General features: G+C 40.5%; 1 protein-coding gene across 2 annotated transcripts in view; it reads right to left on the bottom strand.

Annotated features, from left to right (window-relative positions):
* Positions 1 to 7,388: 7,388 nt before the first annotated feature.
* Positions 7,389 to 16,811, bottom strand: part of si:dkey-40c11.2 (drebrin-like protein A) — a 28,163-nt gene continuing 18,740 nt past the window's right edge. For both annotated transcript variants that reach the window (XM_063898085.1, XM_063898087.1), the window contains exons 5-16: positions 12,997 to 13,140; positions 12,707 to 12,784; positions 12,452 to 12,603; positions 12,256 to 12,310; positions 11,328 to 11,402; positions 11,064 to 11,172; positions 10,448 to 10,954; positions 9,610 to 10,029; positions 9,351 to 9,449; positions 9,096 to 9,229; positions 8,599 to 8,650; positions 7,389 to 8,484 (exon numbers count right to left, since the gene is read on the bottom strand). In XM_063898085.1, coding sequence (XP_063754155.1) covers positions 8,348 to 8,484; positions 8,599 to 8,650; positions 9,096 to 9,229; positions 9,351 to 9,449; positions 9,610 to 10,029; positions 10,448 to 10,954; positions 11,064 to 11,172; positions 11,328 to 11,402; positions 12,256 to 12,310; positions 12,452 to 12,603; positions 12,707 to 12,784; positions 12,997 to 13,140 — 1,962 coding nt within the window. In that variant the 3' untranslated portion in view covers positions 7,389 to 8,347. The remainder of the gene's footprint in view (positions 8,485 to 8,598; positions 8,651 to 9,095; positions 9,230 to 9,350; positions 9,450 to 9,609; positions 10,030 to 10,447; positions 10,955 to 11,063; positions 11,173 to 11,327; positions 11,403 to 12,255; positions 12,311 to 12,451; positions 12,604 to 12,706; positions 12,785 to 12,996; positions 13,141 to 16,811) is intronic.

Below are 16,811 nucleotides of genomic sequence, written 5' to 3'. Positions count from 1 at the left end.
CACTTGAAGCGACAATTACATCAAATGTTTTCCATCTGATTCCATACAGCATGTTTAAAAGTAGAAAAACTTTGAAGCTCAAAATTCAATATCCTGATGGCAGCTTCAACCTGATAATCATAAGGTAATGAAAAGGCTTGCTCTTACAGCCGTTAGAGCAAGCCTTTTTATTTTTTTTTGTGGAAAAGGTTAAGATAACATACGCTAGATGCTTTACCTTGCAATACCCTGCTGGTGCACATGGAGCAGAGAGGAAGGGAGCGGAGGAATCATGGGAGGAAATGGTTTCATGGCTGAGCTGACTGTTTGAATTAGTGTATCTGAAATGGGCATCGTCTGCTAGCACTCTGACATGGTGTTGCTCTTGCCTTTGGCATGCATCCATCCCTTCAGACTGACACACATACACACACACATAGTTGCACAAAGACACATAGGCATACGCTCACACACGGAAACACACAACGTACATTTAGCTTGCCTTCCTCCGACCTCCCCGCTGTGTCTGACACAGCACCCATGATCCTTTGCCTCGAAGGCTGTGAGCTGTCAGGATGACAGGGCATGAAGAGGTTGACATGTGACACTGTGAGACAGGATCAAATGTGTCATCATCTCCTCAAACAAAGAAACAAAGGGATGAGAAACTCTTCATTGTACCATAAGATAATTTTTGTTTGTTATCACACCAAGTTAAAATTCTAATCTAAATTCATTTTTAGAGTCAGTTTTAATATAATGTATAATTTTGAGGTTCGTTATTGTATTTTGTGTCTTTACTGTGACACGTTTACATGCTTTAATGTTCAAATAGGTCTTTATCATACAGCCCAGTCCGCTCTGATTGGTTAGCTGGCTGGCTCCCGCCCCCCACTCATAGAAGCGTGAGTGTTACATAGTGATGTCACTATGTTACGGCTGGGGAAATGGAGTCCAATGGAAGAGTTTCAGGCAGGGGGAATTGTGTGGGAGAGAAACTAACTATGGGGGGCACTTTGGGGTTCAAGTCTTTGCAGACAAATGTAACACATCTATATAACAGGCACACACGCACACGCACGCACACACACACACACACACACACACACACACACACACACACACACACACACACACACACACACACACACACACACACACACACACACACACACACACACACACACACACACACACACACACACACACACACACACAGGTCTCAATAGCTTAGACAAATCCATCCTTGACTGACCAGGCCTCTGCTGTGTAGACCACACATCCACACATCAGCCCTTTATTGTTCCTTCCACTGTGGTAATGGAAACAGAGTCAATGTGGCACGGAGGGAGAGGTAGTGGTGGCCAAGGGCTGTGAGTCCTGGGCCTTGCGTGGCTCCTCCATGGTTGGCATTTCTTTACTCACACACTCTCTCATGCACTCATACATATTATTGTGCACAACCTGTCTTTCTCTCCCACTCTGGATTTGACACACACGCACCATTAGGAGGGAGTTCGGCAAGCCGCATTGTAGTGAAAACACACACCACCCCTGCTTCCCCTCAAATGGTAGGAAATCCTGGACATGTCGAGCACATTTAGAAAAATACTTGAGGTTTGGAGAAATTGGGATCACCTCATCTCAGAGTAACGTGATGCTGTTTAAATAAAAAAATGAAGGGTGCCCATATGGAAGCCATCGCAGACCTCGGCATGCACGTACAAATCAAAAGAACTTCGGGCTGGCTGCTAATGAGGGTGACCGTGACGTTTTTATGTTGTTATCCTACTGTGTGGCTTAGGTAATGGCTGTATAGGTTGGGAGGTATTATCCACACACACACACACACACACACACACATACACACACACGACACATATATACACACACGACACATATACAGGAGGGTCGGGGAGGTATTGTTTCAGCCTAAACACATTTTTATGGGCTTTGAGCCTTTGAATTATAGTATTGGCTCTACACATGGCAGGTAGGGTTTAAAGGTTGGTAAGCAAAGGGGGATTTATTTACCTTAAATGTCTCACAGCAGCCATACTGACAGAGAGACACTGGTGCCCTGATAATAGTAAAACACCAAACACCAGTACATCTAAAAAAAAAAAAACAATAGAAAATAGGTGTTAATTTCCATGCTGGACACTCGTGGTAAAAACTAAACTAAACAATAAAATTACTGTTGTTTTTTTCCCCTCTAATGCTCAACGTGTCTTTCACATTTTCTAATTGATCTTAGTGTGAACACAACTGTCAGATGCTGTGGTATTTATTGTGTCAGTGCTGCCCCTGGTTGCTGTTACTGTGTGTGTGTGTGTGTGTGTGTGTGTGTGTGTGTGTGTGTGTGTGTGTGTGTGTGTGTGTGTGTGTGTGTGTGTGTGTGTGTGTGTGTGTGTGTGTGTGTGTGTGTGTGAGAGAGACAGGTACATTGCGTGCATTCCAGTGTCTGTATATTTGTGCATCTGTGTGTGTGTACTTACGTGCTCCTGTGCTATCAGTCTTGGTCAGGTCCCTGCCTGGGTGTGTGAAGGTTTGTCTCCCTGTGTTGTTGCAGCCTGTGTAATCATGGTATTAATTATTAGCTGTTTGCTCTCCATCATCCACCTCCCCTGGGGCGGGCACCGTGCCTGGCCTGCCAAAGGCTGGATGTCTCATCCACTATAAATCTGCACGGTTAACATCACAATCATCCTAACAGCAGTGTAAGCACAAATGATTGTACATGTCCTATTGCAGGGTTAAAAAACAAACTAATTGATTGGGTTGAAAACAATTTTGTCCGTTACCTTCAAACTTCAAAGTTATTTTCCCTGTGTTGTTTATTGTAACTACTAGTTTACATATTTTGTCTGTGTCTTTAGCCACAATCGTAGCCTGAAATCATGTAGTTCAGCCAAGAAATAAACAACCTGTCCCCATGGGCTTAGCCTAAGTGGTGTGAGAAAAGATGTCTCACTTTATCCTGCCTAATGTCCTCAGGCCAGGCTGTGAATTAGTATCAACTCTATCTGATATCATATGTGTCCTTTTCATGCACCGCCACCGGCATATCCCCATCACTCACTCACAATCACACACACACACACACACACACACACACACACACACACACACACACACACACACACACACACACACACACACACACACACACACACACACACACACACACACACACACACACACACACACACACACACACGTATGCACTTTGTCTCCCTCAAATGCCACCATTGGCATTGCTCCTTCAGAGATACTTGTGAAATGAATTGTCTTTAAGAAAGTCACAGCATCTGGCAGTGATTTTGGTGCCAGTGTGTGTTGGGACCAAGTGTGTGTGTGTGTGTGTGTGTGTGTGTGTGTGTGTGTGTGTGTGTGTGTGTGTGTGTGTGTGTGTGTGAGTCACCCCTTCTAGTCTTAAAGGACAGCTCACATCATAATTGAGCACCAGGACTTAACCCTCCTTCACATGCTGACTGGTTACTTCTGAAAGGATGTAGTCTTCAGTTTAAGATCATAATTTACTTGACAATATTTCACTTTCCTTCAGAAATTGTTTTAAAATTGCTTTTATACTAACAAAATATATGAAAATGTGTACGATTACAAGCAATCCAAAAACATTTAAAGTAATTTACTGGATTGAAAGCAATTTAGAAAATCTTAAGATTAAACCCTATTATCCATCATTCATCTTGGACAATTTTGCCTAGATGCCTTTCAGCGGTTACCACAGCTGCTGTCATGTTTCCCATTTCTTTCAAATTCAATAATAGTCATAAAGACCAGAAAATGTAATTTAAGCAAAATACATCTTACGTCAATTTACTGAATGGAAACATAAATGATCGGTATGAACAAAAATCCAATAAACCTCAACCAGAAAGGGTGATATTTCTTCTGGAACCACAGCCGGGTTTATAAAAATCACTTATGTTTTTTTTAGAGAAACAACAGCATTTTATTGTCCAGGATAACAGCTTGGAGATGAGGTAACCAATTTGGACGCGCCTGTTGCTATAGACTCAAAGCATGGTTTATTTTTTTCATCTTTAGAATCAGGAAAATAAAGCATTTGTACGGAGTCTGCTGCATTAATTAACAACTACCAATGTTCCCTTGTGGATCCCAACCACTTTGAAGAATCCTTCACAATAGACTGAGAGACTTAACCATTTACCAACTGAGGGGGAAAAAAAATATCTGTGATTGGATCACAATGCCACATGTTGGCTGATTGTAAGCTCAAGAATTGTATCGTAAAAGCAAAAGGCGCCTCTTGGGAATCCTGTCAGAAAAATCCCTCTGAGGAAATGCTGCCAACTAGTCTCCACCAATGATTGGTGAAAAGAGATTTCTTTAAGATCCATTTTTTTTGCTTCAAGACAGGGAGATGTTCTAATCCTCTGTTCATTGTTAGGGTTGTGTGGGACTGGCCGAGGGAAATAGCTTTTTGATGGCAATGGAGGGGAAAGGGAGCTTTGCCAAAGAGGGCTTCAGAAGTTAATGGGCCGATTTCTATGCTGACAGTAAAATCTTGGCTGGAGCCATCAGGAGCTTCCGAGGCGTTATCTACTTCAGCGGTTTTGAAGATTATCTTTAAAGGGAAAACAGAAAATGACAATGTCAAGAACAAGAGACATGTCTAAAAGCAAAGGTTTAATCAAGACTTACACTAGATGGAATTATCACCCAGCTAAAGCTGATTTATGTTGAGGAAGCATAATAGTTTAGAGATATTCTTCTTCTTATTCTATCCCAGATAACAGTTGTAGCCTTGAGATCGCCTCAAAAGCAAACAGATTCAGTTGTGGATTCACATTTTGATACCGCACCAAGGGTTGCAATGGAGTTTCTATTGCCTGCAGGTAATGTTTGATTCGATGGATGAGATGTTGTCTGTAGTAGCTGTTGCCCCTGCAGAACAAAGAACCAAGATGAAAATGAGAGCCATTTTCTCAGTGAATGCTCTTACGTACAGGTGCTTACAAATACTGATCTTTATTTCGGCAAGAGAAGAAACAGGAGCTTCTTAAGTTTTTTTAAAAATAAACACTGCATGCCGGAGTTCTGCCAAATCTTTGTGAAAACAAGACAGCTGTGGGTACTTTAACTTCCATAGCACTTAGGAGTGAAGAAGATCCAACTGAGCAGTCGTATGGCACAAATATTGGAATGGTAACCTGAAGCCCTTTAGGACAGACAGATGACCTTCATGTTTCCTTCACCAAAATAATGAGTCAGAAAGACAGTCACATTTCCTCACCCTTGCACACTTTCCCTCACAGCTACAGTATATTAAAGAAGGAAGGCTGAACACAGAGTTATCAGACTGCTGTGGTAAGATTTTTGTCTCTTGTAAACTGACACTCTCCCAAGCACATAATTAATCACAAAAAGTTGAAGAAAACTATTAGTTAGAAGATGACAGGCAGGGTTTCAGGAGTGGGAAGGAAATTGAGGTTACCTCAGAAACGGAGGCTTTTGTGTTTGCTGTTGTTTGTCCATGTACGTGTGCTTCATGTGTGTATCCTTGCCTATATGGATGTGTTTGTGTGTGTTTCTGAGCTTATCCTCCCTCCAAGGTATGCCAGAATCTGCTTCAGAGCAGAAACCCGGTCAATAAGCCACCAGCCATCAGCAGCCAGGTCAGATTAGGTGTCTGTCGTTGGCCTTTGTGCTGATAACACCACAATGAGTGGCACTTCCCTACCACCACTTCACCTCGGCCGTCCCACACTTGTCAGTCCTCCACTGGTCAGATAGGCTCTGTCAGTTAAATAAGAGATAACGGGAAAGTCAGGAGGGGGGTGGGGGGGGTGTTCTGTTAGTTTAGCACCCAAGTCAAAAGGTTTTTGTTACTGATGAGGGTCACAGAAGGAATGATCAGCCTAAAGACGAAGGGGAAAGTTGACTGGCACATTAGCTGGTGTCTCCCTATCACTCTGTTTAATCTGAAGAGACAAGGGATCTCTTGAATTGTGGGGATGACCATGGGAACGGGGATATGGCGAAGAGAGAAGAGGGGACACAACTGTCGAGATCAATTTGACCTCACATTCTCTGTGCACAGATGTCCTCTCTCTACCAGTTTATCCCTTACTCTATGGCTGCTTATCTATCTCATGCACACCAATTTAAATGTATATGTTCTGTATGATTAATGTTTTTTCTTGCCTCCTTAAAATTTAAATTAGGTTTTATCTCTCAATCTTGCTCATTTGAGCTTTTCACGGTACTCACCTTGCAACCCAATTAGTATTTCATAAGAGGCTCATCACCTTTTCACACATATCACTGATGATTTGCCTTGTGGGATAACCTCGACAGAATAGTCTCCTGGATAGATTTAGTCAGTCTGTCAAGAGGCATCAGTTCAAGCAGGATGAGACCCATGTCAAACATTACCTCTCTATTTCAGAACAGAGGCACATCTGCCAAATACTGTTATTGAACTGGCACTACAAGAGCGTAACCCAGCCCTGACATAAATATTAAAGGTGTATGGTTGAGAAATATTAATGTCATATTCAATCAATCATTATTAACCAAGGGGAAAATCCTGTTTGAGGTGTAGCAGCATTAGCCATTTTTAGCTTTAGAAATGTCTGGATATCCCGCTTCTTAAATGTTTGTAACAATGAGCCTCCTCTCTGCCTGTCAAAATATTTCGCCTTTTGTCCTGAGGAATCTGTTCATTTCAGCAAGCTTGTTCTAAATAATGTTGCCACGGAGGTATTGGAAAAGGCGATGTCTCCACCTATAGGTGCAAACACAGCGCTACAATACACAACATTTTCTTCTTCTACCAAATGTATTCAAGAATCAACACATAAGTTGAGTACAATAAGAACAAAATACACATTGAAATTAAGTTTCCTTGTTAATAACTTTATATCAAAATGTACTTATGCACTGTACTTTTTCTGAAAATGCTATCATGCTATCGTCAAACAGGTTTTCTTGTTTTGGACACACTGTGTGCTATCCGTTAACTGAGACCAGCTAACACCTGCTCATGATGGCTGATACAATTATAATTAAGAATAACCTTTTTTTCTGCTATTGAGATAGTATTTTTTTTTTTTCAAATTGCTTTTTAAAGTAATTAACATCTAATGTACCTTTCGTATGTAGGGTTTATGTGCAATGTTGAAAAATTCCTGCTAAAGGTTTAAAGGAATATACTTTTTTTTAAAGAAATACTCCGTTGAGATTTAAAATTTGCACAGGTCTACGCCCATTAATATGACATCTTATTAGAGATACTATAATAATTTGAAAAGAACGTGGACACTCGGAAACAAATGACACAAATGAAGTTTTCTGTTTGTTTGTTAACAAATGTAAATATGTAGAATCAAACAAGAGGCACACATTTTAAAACCGAGTTTGTTGATGCTATATATATTTGTAAGTTTGGAGTAAATACAAAGTACATACACACCATCAAACAAGCATACAACGTACAAGGCAAGTATAGAAAAGAGAAGATCTTTGATGCTTTTTATACATTCTTATATACAGTGTAGATTAATAGGATATTACAGGAGATTAAAATGGAATCAAAAATCTCTCATCATCCGCGTGTCGTCTGACTGCTTTAATTTTTTGAATCTAGAAAAAAATTGAGACGCGATAACACAATTTGTTGAAGGACATCACCATATGAACTAAACACTGGTGTCAACAGTGACGTTTGTCATGCTGCTGTTCTGGTAATTAAAATATTCTGAGAGACAGTAACAAAACAGTGCTACAAAATAACTCGGGAAACACAGGAAGATGATTATAAGATGATGTCTGATACATGTATCTTGATTATATATACCAGTCAAGAGCAGTACAATTATTTTTTTAGCAATGTAACACACAAGGCAAAATGTGAGCAGAATGGAATGCTTGTTATACGTGTGGATCAAAAAAACAACGATACACTATGAAAACTCTTTGTGTTTGTCACAAGAAAAGCACGTTTCTGATCCTTTGTCATCGTGATCTCATCCCCCCCACCAACATTCCTTCTGTATCTCAAACAGAAATAAGTTATTTTGGTCCAGGAAAAAGGTCTCCGCTATTTCATCCAAGAAAATAAGGCTGGGTAATTTCTGCATACTTGTAAGTATATTTTGTTTTGCTCAGAAAACATCAAAATAGAGTCACGGGTTCCTTTATGCTTTCTACAAAACAGAGAGTCACATTGTTCTTTATCCTTCCAACAAAACAGAGAGTACAAAGTTTCAGTGGGAGGATTAAGGTAAAAACGTGAACAAATGTAAGGGGAGATGGTTTCCCTGAGTGTGAGTATGTGTGTGTGAGTGTCAGTGTGTGTGTCTGATTCTCTGCCTGCCTATATGGTCTCTACATAATTGGCAGGAAATAAGCCTTGGCGTCCATCTTTGCTCCACCCCCTCCACCAAGCTTTGTCCACCGTCTCCACTTCTTTTATGATGTCACCGGGTTCAAAGGAGATCTCAGATTCGTCCTCTGTGGGAACCGCAAGATAACATGTTGAAGACCCACTAATCACAGTATAATTACTATAAGTGGAGGCACTTTATTTGCACATGTGTGGCGATTATCCTTTAAATGGCATCTTACCTGCTTGGTAGTCATACAACGCTCGGACACACATTTGTCGCTCGGCTAGAATCTGAAGGGTGGACGAAAATGGAATCAAAAAATGGCTGTAATCCTGTTTACACCATGTCTATTTTAACGAACAAGTTTATTTTATATCCCACAAATGCTGATGCTGTAAATACCAACTATTAAGTAGAAGTAGTCCCAAACACAATATACAGCTGAAAACTACAGTATTAAGTAATTAAGAAACATAAATGAACCTCTTCAAAAATTTAAATATATTTGTCACTTTTAAATATCTAAATCTTAATTGGGAACTGAGCTTGGGCTGAGTGCCACATTCAGGTTAGAGCAGTCAAAGAGTATTGAGAGGCAGAGTTTTATTTTTCTCAAAGGATTTTACCTTTTGAAAGTCAATCCATTTTTAGCTATATATTTTTCTAAAAAAATTTAATACATTTTCTGTTTTGGACAAACAATCTACAAGTACAATGCATTTGTAGATACACTACCTCTTTTCCATTTTCTGAGATTATCTGGTCCTCTTCCTCAATGACGTCGTCCTCCTCTGCAGTGCCATGGAGATCGTAGCACCCAGTCAACTCTGGTGAGCTGAGTTCTGTGTCAGATGGACTCAAAGATCGCCCTGAGGAAGACCAGAGGAAAACAGCATTGATTAAGCTCCAATCAGACCAGATATTTAATGTATTTAGATCTTGCTAAACAACCCTACACTGTATAATATTGTTTAAATTGAATTGCCAAACCTATTCCATTTTGTCCCTTTGTTTCCTCTCCATTTGTGATCCCATTGGTTGACAGCACAACAGTCTCGTGGTTGTTTACTTCACAAATTGGTTCGCCATCTGAAATAATGGTTGTAAACTTGCTTCATTGTGCACTTTATCAGTATGTCATTTTAACTTGATGAAATCTGCAGGGACATTTTTTAAATATAAATGGTGTGGTACAGTTTCACAAATGCTGATACCGTCAAAATAACAGTATACAAGAAAAAGAAGCTACCTGTAGCTGCTGACTCTTCCTCTTTCTTTGAAAGCACAGCCATGTCAGAGGGATCCTGGCCGTCTTCTGATTGGTTACTCTCCTCTTCATCTTCCTTTGCCTCCTCTTCCTCCTGCACCACTTCCACTGGATCCTCCACTGTAAGCTCAGCTTCCTGTCGTAATTCCTCCTGCTCTTCTTCGTTGTCCTCTTCTACTTCTTTTTCTTCTTCTTCCTGCTTATTTTCCTCTACCTCTCCCTGACGATCCTCAGTCACGTCTGGTTCTACGGTGACAGCGCAAGGCTGTTGTTGTGATTCAGCCTTTTCTTCCTCGAGATCCTCCGCATCCTCTTCCTCGTCCTCCTCCACCAGTACAGCCTGTACTTTATAGGCAATTTCTGAGACCAGCTCAGTGTGCACATGAGTGCATGTGTTGAGGTCTGTTGATTGGAAAGTGATATCATTACAAAACAGAACTGGGGAATTTGGTTGTTAATTGTTTTAAATGAGTCAACAAAAGCTGTGTATGAACTGAAAAACTATGACTATATGAAATACAAAAGATTAGTAAAGTTAAATATGCTAAGCCTTCTGTATAACAGGCTACTAATTTCAATCCGCGGTCTGCTTTACACAGAGTAGGAGGAATAAATGTCTTGCAAAAGCGTTTAAGTCGCATAAGCCTTTAATAAAATGTATCTTATCACTTCCAAATGTCAGCTGATTAACATATTCGGTAAAGTAATAAGAAGAGCCATTTTGCGATAAAATAATAATTACCTAAACAAAAAAGGAAACATATAATAACATTGTATAATAAGATCCCAATATAATTGTTTTTGTCCTATCTCATCCTACCTGTGATTCTCTCTGGGATAGGAGCAGGTTCGAAGCAGAAAGCTGAGTCCTCTGGCTGGTTTGGGGTGTTTGGGGGAGAGGGAGGGAGGGCCTCTGGATGTGACTGAGAGGGTTTCTTTTTTACCAAACACGAGGACAAGGAAGCCAACAGATCAGGGGAAGCCGGAGGCGCAGAAGGTTCTGTAGGTGACGGAGGTCTGGGCTCAACAACAGCCTGAATTTGGATTTTACTTATTGGAACGCTGGGCAGGGCCGAGGCTGGAGGGGCAGGGCGAAGAGGGGATGTAGGCGGTGACATGGGGGCTCTGGGCCTTAGTGGAGAGATGACAGGGCGGAAATTAGGGCTTGTGGGGGGAGAGGTGGCACGATGGATGGGGGAGGTAGCAGCCCGAGAGAATGGGGAGACCAGGGGTGAGCTGTAAGGGGAGGAAGACGTGCTGTCTTCTGCTTTAGAGAAGATGAAGGCTGTGTCCGTCAGGCTGCGCTGGTATCGTCTGAAGGGTTTGCCTGGAGAGAAAGAAAACAGTCTGGGCGGATCGTTGCGTTCGAATAAACTCTTCTGGACCTTCAACACTTTCAGCATTTCTCTCTGTTTAAGCTCACACAGTGTACGTACCAGAGCGGGAGGATCCAGGGCTGGTGGGACTCTGTGATGATGATGAAGAGAGCTGCCTGAAGAACTCCCTAGGGTTCATGGAGCGCTGGGACACTAATTCTGCTGCCTCCTGCAGGTCGAGTAACATACAGCATGAGAATTACATTTAAATTATTAAACAAACATGGCCATTTTTTTCAGCAGGTTTCACCAAAATACAGCATTCTAAAGACAGATCAGATCTTTGACAAAGTACAAATGAAAAAAAAAAGTAGATTCACTTACTGCTGCTTTTTCTATGGACTCACTCCTTCTAAGACGAGCCCTCATGTCATCGAAATGCTCCCTCTGCTGATGCTCCTGTAAATGCAGAAGCACAACAACAATCATTCTCTTTTAAACTATTTGATAAAGTAGACGACACAGCACCTGAGATTAGTGTAACTTTTTTTAAATGTAGTCCTGAATTAATGATATAATAACTTTCACAAAGCAACATACCTGAAGCAGTTTTTGCCTTACTCTTAAGCACCTCTAAATAACTCACCACACACAAGTAAAACCACCATTACTCTCACAAGTATTACTCTACAGTCTGAACCAAATGCCGGACGTAACTCTGCTGAGGAGCGCTTCCTCCAGACTGGAGTTAGACAAACAACCCACCTGCAAAACTGAGATTTTTTTCTGTTCGTGTTTACTATTTGCACAGTTTAACATGTTACCAGCAAACCTGGCATGTTTGGGCATTCAGCATACTGTATAATTGTCATGTTTTTCATGTTTTGCTAATTCAAGCCATGAATATTCATACAACCATTCAGAGTGTGCAACAAAGAATCTGTGACACGTTAATTAGCTAAATGATAATGTTCTTATCAACTGTGCAGCCTATTAAATGTGTCATTATGAACTGAACGATCAGCAGCGGGTACGTAGTCCAAAAGTGGTCATGAATTGAAGGTTCAGTTATAATATCCTCAGAAACAATTACAGTTTTGGAATCAAAAATCTCAATGACGAAGATCAATCCAGTTCTTATACAGCGGTCAATGACTTGAGGCTTATCCGACCAAACTGGAAAGCCACAAGCCAGCAAAGCAAGTGTCCATTTTGCCACTGCGCAAAGACATTGGATTGAGCACTTTGCATCATTTTACAAACAAAAGCGAGACAGGTATTGCAAGATTTAGCTAAACATAATTTCACTCACCCATTTTAATTTCTCTTTTCTACGCAGCTGTTCTTCTTGCTCTGCTTGTTTTTTCCTGCGAGGCAGGAGGACCAATAAAACAACATCTCTTGTTAGTGTTCCCATAATAAATCATCATTGGTGCATTTACTGTGTAAATGAATGTACTTTTCTCCTTCAATTCATAGAAAGTACAGGATACAGCCATTGCTCTTACCTCTGCTCCTCTATCATCTGTAGCTTCTCATTCATCCTCCTGTCTCTCTCTTCTGCATCCCTCCGCTCTTTTAAAACTCTTTCTCTTTCAATGCGGCGTCTCTCCTCTGCTGCTCGTCTCTTATCCTCGTCTTTCCTCTCTTCTTCCTCACGCTTGCAAAAACAATGGGAAACAATGAAAGAGTAAACGGCAGTGAACATCAGGGTAGCTAAATTTTAGCCTCTAAAATGTGGCAAAAAAGACACTTTGACATACCTCTGCACGGGCCCAGAAGGAGTCTCTGTTTATTCGTCTCATCTCCATGGCAGCATTAGTTTTTCTGTAGTTTGTTCCCTTTAAGAAAAAACAAAGGAAGGAACGCATGATATTTAGTAGTCAAACTACTTTTTTTTTTCATGAACATAGCTGAAAGAACATATTAGTAGCAAAAGTAAAACAGTGAAGTCACTAAGAAGGTACGTTTCTATCTGGAATTATGTCATAATGTGTATACAAAAGTCTTTGTCTCCATCTGATGGGCAAATGCGGTATTGCAGTAGACTCACCACTAAGTCCTCTTTGTCAGCTGACCTGGAGCTCCTTCTCACCCACTGTGTGGGAGCATTGGCCTGGACCCTGTGGAGCTCCTCTTGTATCTTCTCCTCTGTCACATCCTCCACTTTCTCTGCACTAATGAACACATGAGCTTCCTGCAACACGAAGGGGAGGGGAAGAAAAAAAAGATGGCACATAGATTTACACAGATGTGAATTTTATTCCACCGTTACATTCTATAGATGCAATAAATCTATACACAAGTACACAAAGTCCCTCTGGTGGTTTTCTCTTGGTCTTACTTGGAGTTATGCAAACTTAGAGCCAAACAGTTGTGCAACTGCTTCAGTTTTCAGGATTGTAAGAGAGTGAAAATACTCCCTGGCTTAAGAATCAGCACAGGAATGCATTGGTTTAGATGATTATTGATGGCAGTAGAGGGAAAAAGGGTGTGATATGGGGGAAAGTAAGAAAATGAGGGTTTGAAAGCTTGTGCTTTAGTAGAAAAAGAGAGGCTTACTAAACATGCAACAGTTGCTCAATACTTGGAAATCAAGCTTAAGGGAAATTAAGAGCCATACAAAAAAAGACTATGGACAAATCATATACAAAAACCACAGAACAATAAGATAGTGTTCCACTGATGCTACTTCTATGGGATGATAGGTGTTAAACATAAGCTGAACTCATTCATGTATGTGGCCAGGACCTCAGAAAGATTTCCTTTCATAGTAATTCTGGGCTTTTTTGAAGGAGAGCCAGGTCTGTCAACCTCCAACAGGAAACCACGGCTTTATCTGAGTGGCACCGCTGACACTGACACTGAACAGAGCATTCAATGTGCCCTATAATACATCTCAGTACAGTGTATAATCCGTATCACTCTAGCTGTCACTGCCAACTGCACATACACACACAGACACCAAACAAGCAGTCCACAGTTCTGCCAGGGATTCTTGGAAAACCATGGAAACAGACAGAGCCACAATTTACACAAAAAGCTCCCAGTAGCAGAATTGTTTACCCGTTACAAATGACACCAACCCCTTATCCTCATGAACTGTATTTCATGAGGTACAGGAGGTACAAACCATGCCAGGGTTAGTGATGGTATCACTATACTAAATAGTAGTTTATTAAAAAGCAGGCCAAATAACATACTTTCCTTCATGCATTCTTCACGTAAATGATCTCTAAATATGTTCCTTACTTTTATCACTCGAGCTCTAGAACATAATATGTCCAGGAGTAATTTAAAAGCACTGGACTTGGATTCCTTTTTAATAATTGTATTCAGGTTGTAACGCATAAGTGTTAAGGTTTAAATAAAGGCCCCTAAGATTGTCTCTCACAATCCCCTAAATGTTCTTTTCCATCTGTTTCCACCCCATTACATGTGTTTAGCTGTAAATGTGAAGTATCCACAAATGCCAACTGGCAATCTGTTTTACTCCTTACTGCTTTAAAAGCAAATAGCTTTTCTTTTTTTTATATATTTAAGGAAAAATCTCTGCATAACGTCCAACGCCCATTATGACCTTAACAATGAAAACTTGAGTTGGGTATAAGAAGAAAACCTAAAGAGCCAAAGGTGATGTGACAGGTTGAGAGTTACCGGCTAAATATATAGTTCTGCTCAACTTCACACAAACTGTCGGCTGTGGAACGGCTTCACACAGACTGTCTCCTGCTCAGGAGTTAGTGTGTCTGTTCAGGCAGATGCAGTACGTGGATGTGGGAAGTGTCCCCAGTTGAAGTCTGACCCAGGTACCTGAATTATAATATGTTGTATTATTGTGTGAAGAATTCCTCATTTAAATGTATTTTAATTGTGTACATCAAACTTCCTTTAAATGAGAAAAATAATGTAAAGGGGTTCATGGGCAATTAAATGAGGTTATTGTTATATTTATGACATATTTTCTTCCACATTGGTAATGACAGCTCCTCCATTTAATTAAGACAGGAGGAGCAAAGAGGCCTATGTTGGTTGACATGAAAGTAAAGCCTCTGATCTCAAGTGTGTCTCAGGGCGACAAGACAGACGAAAATGATGAAGTGCTTCAGGGTTTAGTGCCTCGACCTGCACATGTTGTTTTGCTTCATGTTTGCAGTAGCAAGACAGCTCTTTGTTGCAATCCAAATCTCATGCTCCACATTAAAAGTCAGTTTTTTTGCCAGGTTGTCCAGTGGCCAAATATGATTATGCTTCTTAAATGTTTGATTAATTAAATAAAATACTAATGATTTAGCCTCTCTTACTTCATTTCCAGTTGTACAACACTTTCTAATACTGTAACAGATAATCTTCTCCTCCAGAGTATCACTCACAGTATCAACATCTGATCTCACACACACCCTTCTGACTCAGTTTATTCGGTTATTATTTTAGTGTTATCGCAGAACAATGAAAACAGCTACACCCTATTCATATTGAAGTCATCATAACTTAACGCCATGCAGGACTACAGTATGACATTTATCCAAATCTGCCGCTGCAGACTTGCCTTAACAAAAGCCCCTCACTGCCAGCTGGGACATGCAGCATAGCAAGCCAGAAAGACAGAAACAACGTGGAAAAAAGGAAAGAGGAAAAAGGCAAATAACAAAAACACAACAACTAAGTGCAAGGGAAATTCTAACTAACTACATCCAAGGCTATGAATGCCAAGACTCTAAGAAAACAAGCTAATTGAACCCCCAGTTATCATCACATCATTTATGTATGCGGGTTATCTCAGTAGTTCTGTTTCCCGTACAGTGAAAGGTCAAGTAGGAATTAAGCTGTGAGTCAGGATTGTAAAGCTGCGGCGTCTGTGTATTTTCTGGGGACAGCAGTTAAATACAACCTCGCCTTCCCTTGCTGTAATAGCAATATATATTCTATGTCCCCTCTATTTTAACTTATTTTCCCCTAAAAAAAAGCTGGTACTGTACCCATCGAAAATGTGAATGTCTATACAGTGGGTCACTTCTTGGTCTGCTAATTCTTGCCAAGTGGATGTGATATCCTTGTGAAGATAAACATGAACAGTAAAACTAACTGGTGTGAGTAATAATTTTTCAGGAATTAATCACACACCAATCCCAGATGATATTACAGAGGAGGTATGACGCAGACGGCTGTGCTTTACGAGTTTTTCGACAATGCTTTCTTTACCGGCATGAAGCACATTTCTTTTCTGTTTATGAGCAATGAACTTGATGGGAAAGGTGAGTTAAGACGATTACTGTGGCTTAAAAACGTGTGAAAGTGCCACGTTTTCTCGTAAAGTTTGGATGAACAGGAAACAGGATAGCAGTTATGTCACTACAGTCTTGGCAAATGCAATCCATATGCTTGGCAAGGATGAGCATGGTGCACGATGATATAACATGTTGTCTTTTAATCAGAACCAGATATATATAATAAATCAAAGTACCTTTTTCTTATTCTCAAAGTGTAAGTTACTCAGAACAATACATTTTCTGTTCTATTTTTTTTTGCAATATTCACAGAGAAAAAGGTTGGTTTCAAGCAAGTTATTGCATTGCTATATATATAAATATATCTGTATGTGTGTGTGTGTGTGTGTGTGTGTGTGGTTAGGTTAGAGGGTCACAATTGTCCCACAATTGTCAGAATGAGAGACACATTTCTTTACTCTAAGCAATATTTGCAATGTAATCATTTCCGTACAATTTTGGAATCCCAAATGAATTTGGACACACACACACACACACACACACACACACACACACACACACACACACACACACACACACACACACACACACACACACACACACACACACACACACACACACACACACACACACACACACA

Source organism: Eleginops maclovinus, chromosome 12, assembly GCF_036324505.1.
Source record: "Eleginops maclovinus isolate JMC-PN-2008 ecotype Puerto Natales chromosome 12, JC_Emac_rtc_rv5, whole genome shotgun sequence".
Lineage (NCBI taxonomy): Eukaryota > Metazoa > Chordata > Actinopteri > Perciformes > Eleginopidae > Eleginops > Eleginops maclovinus.
The sequence above is the reverse complement of the archived record's forward strand: the minus strand, read 5'-3'. Positions and strand labels throughout refer to the sequence as shown.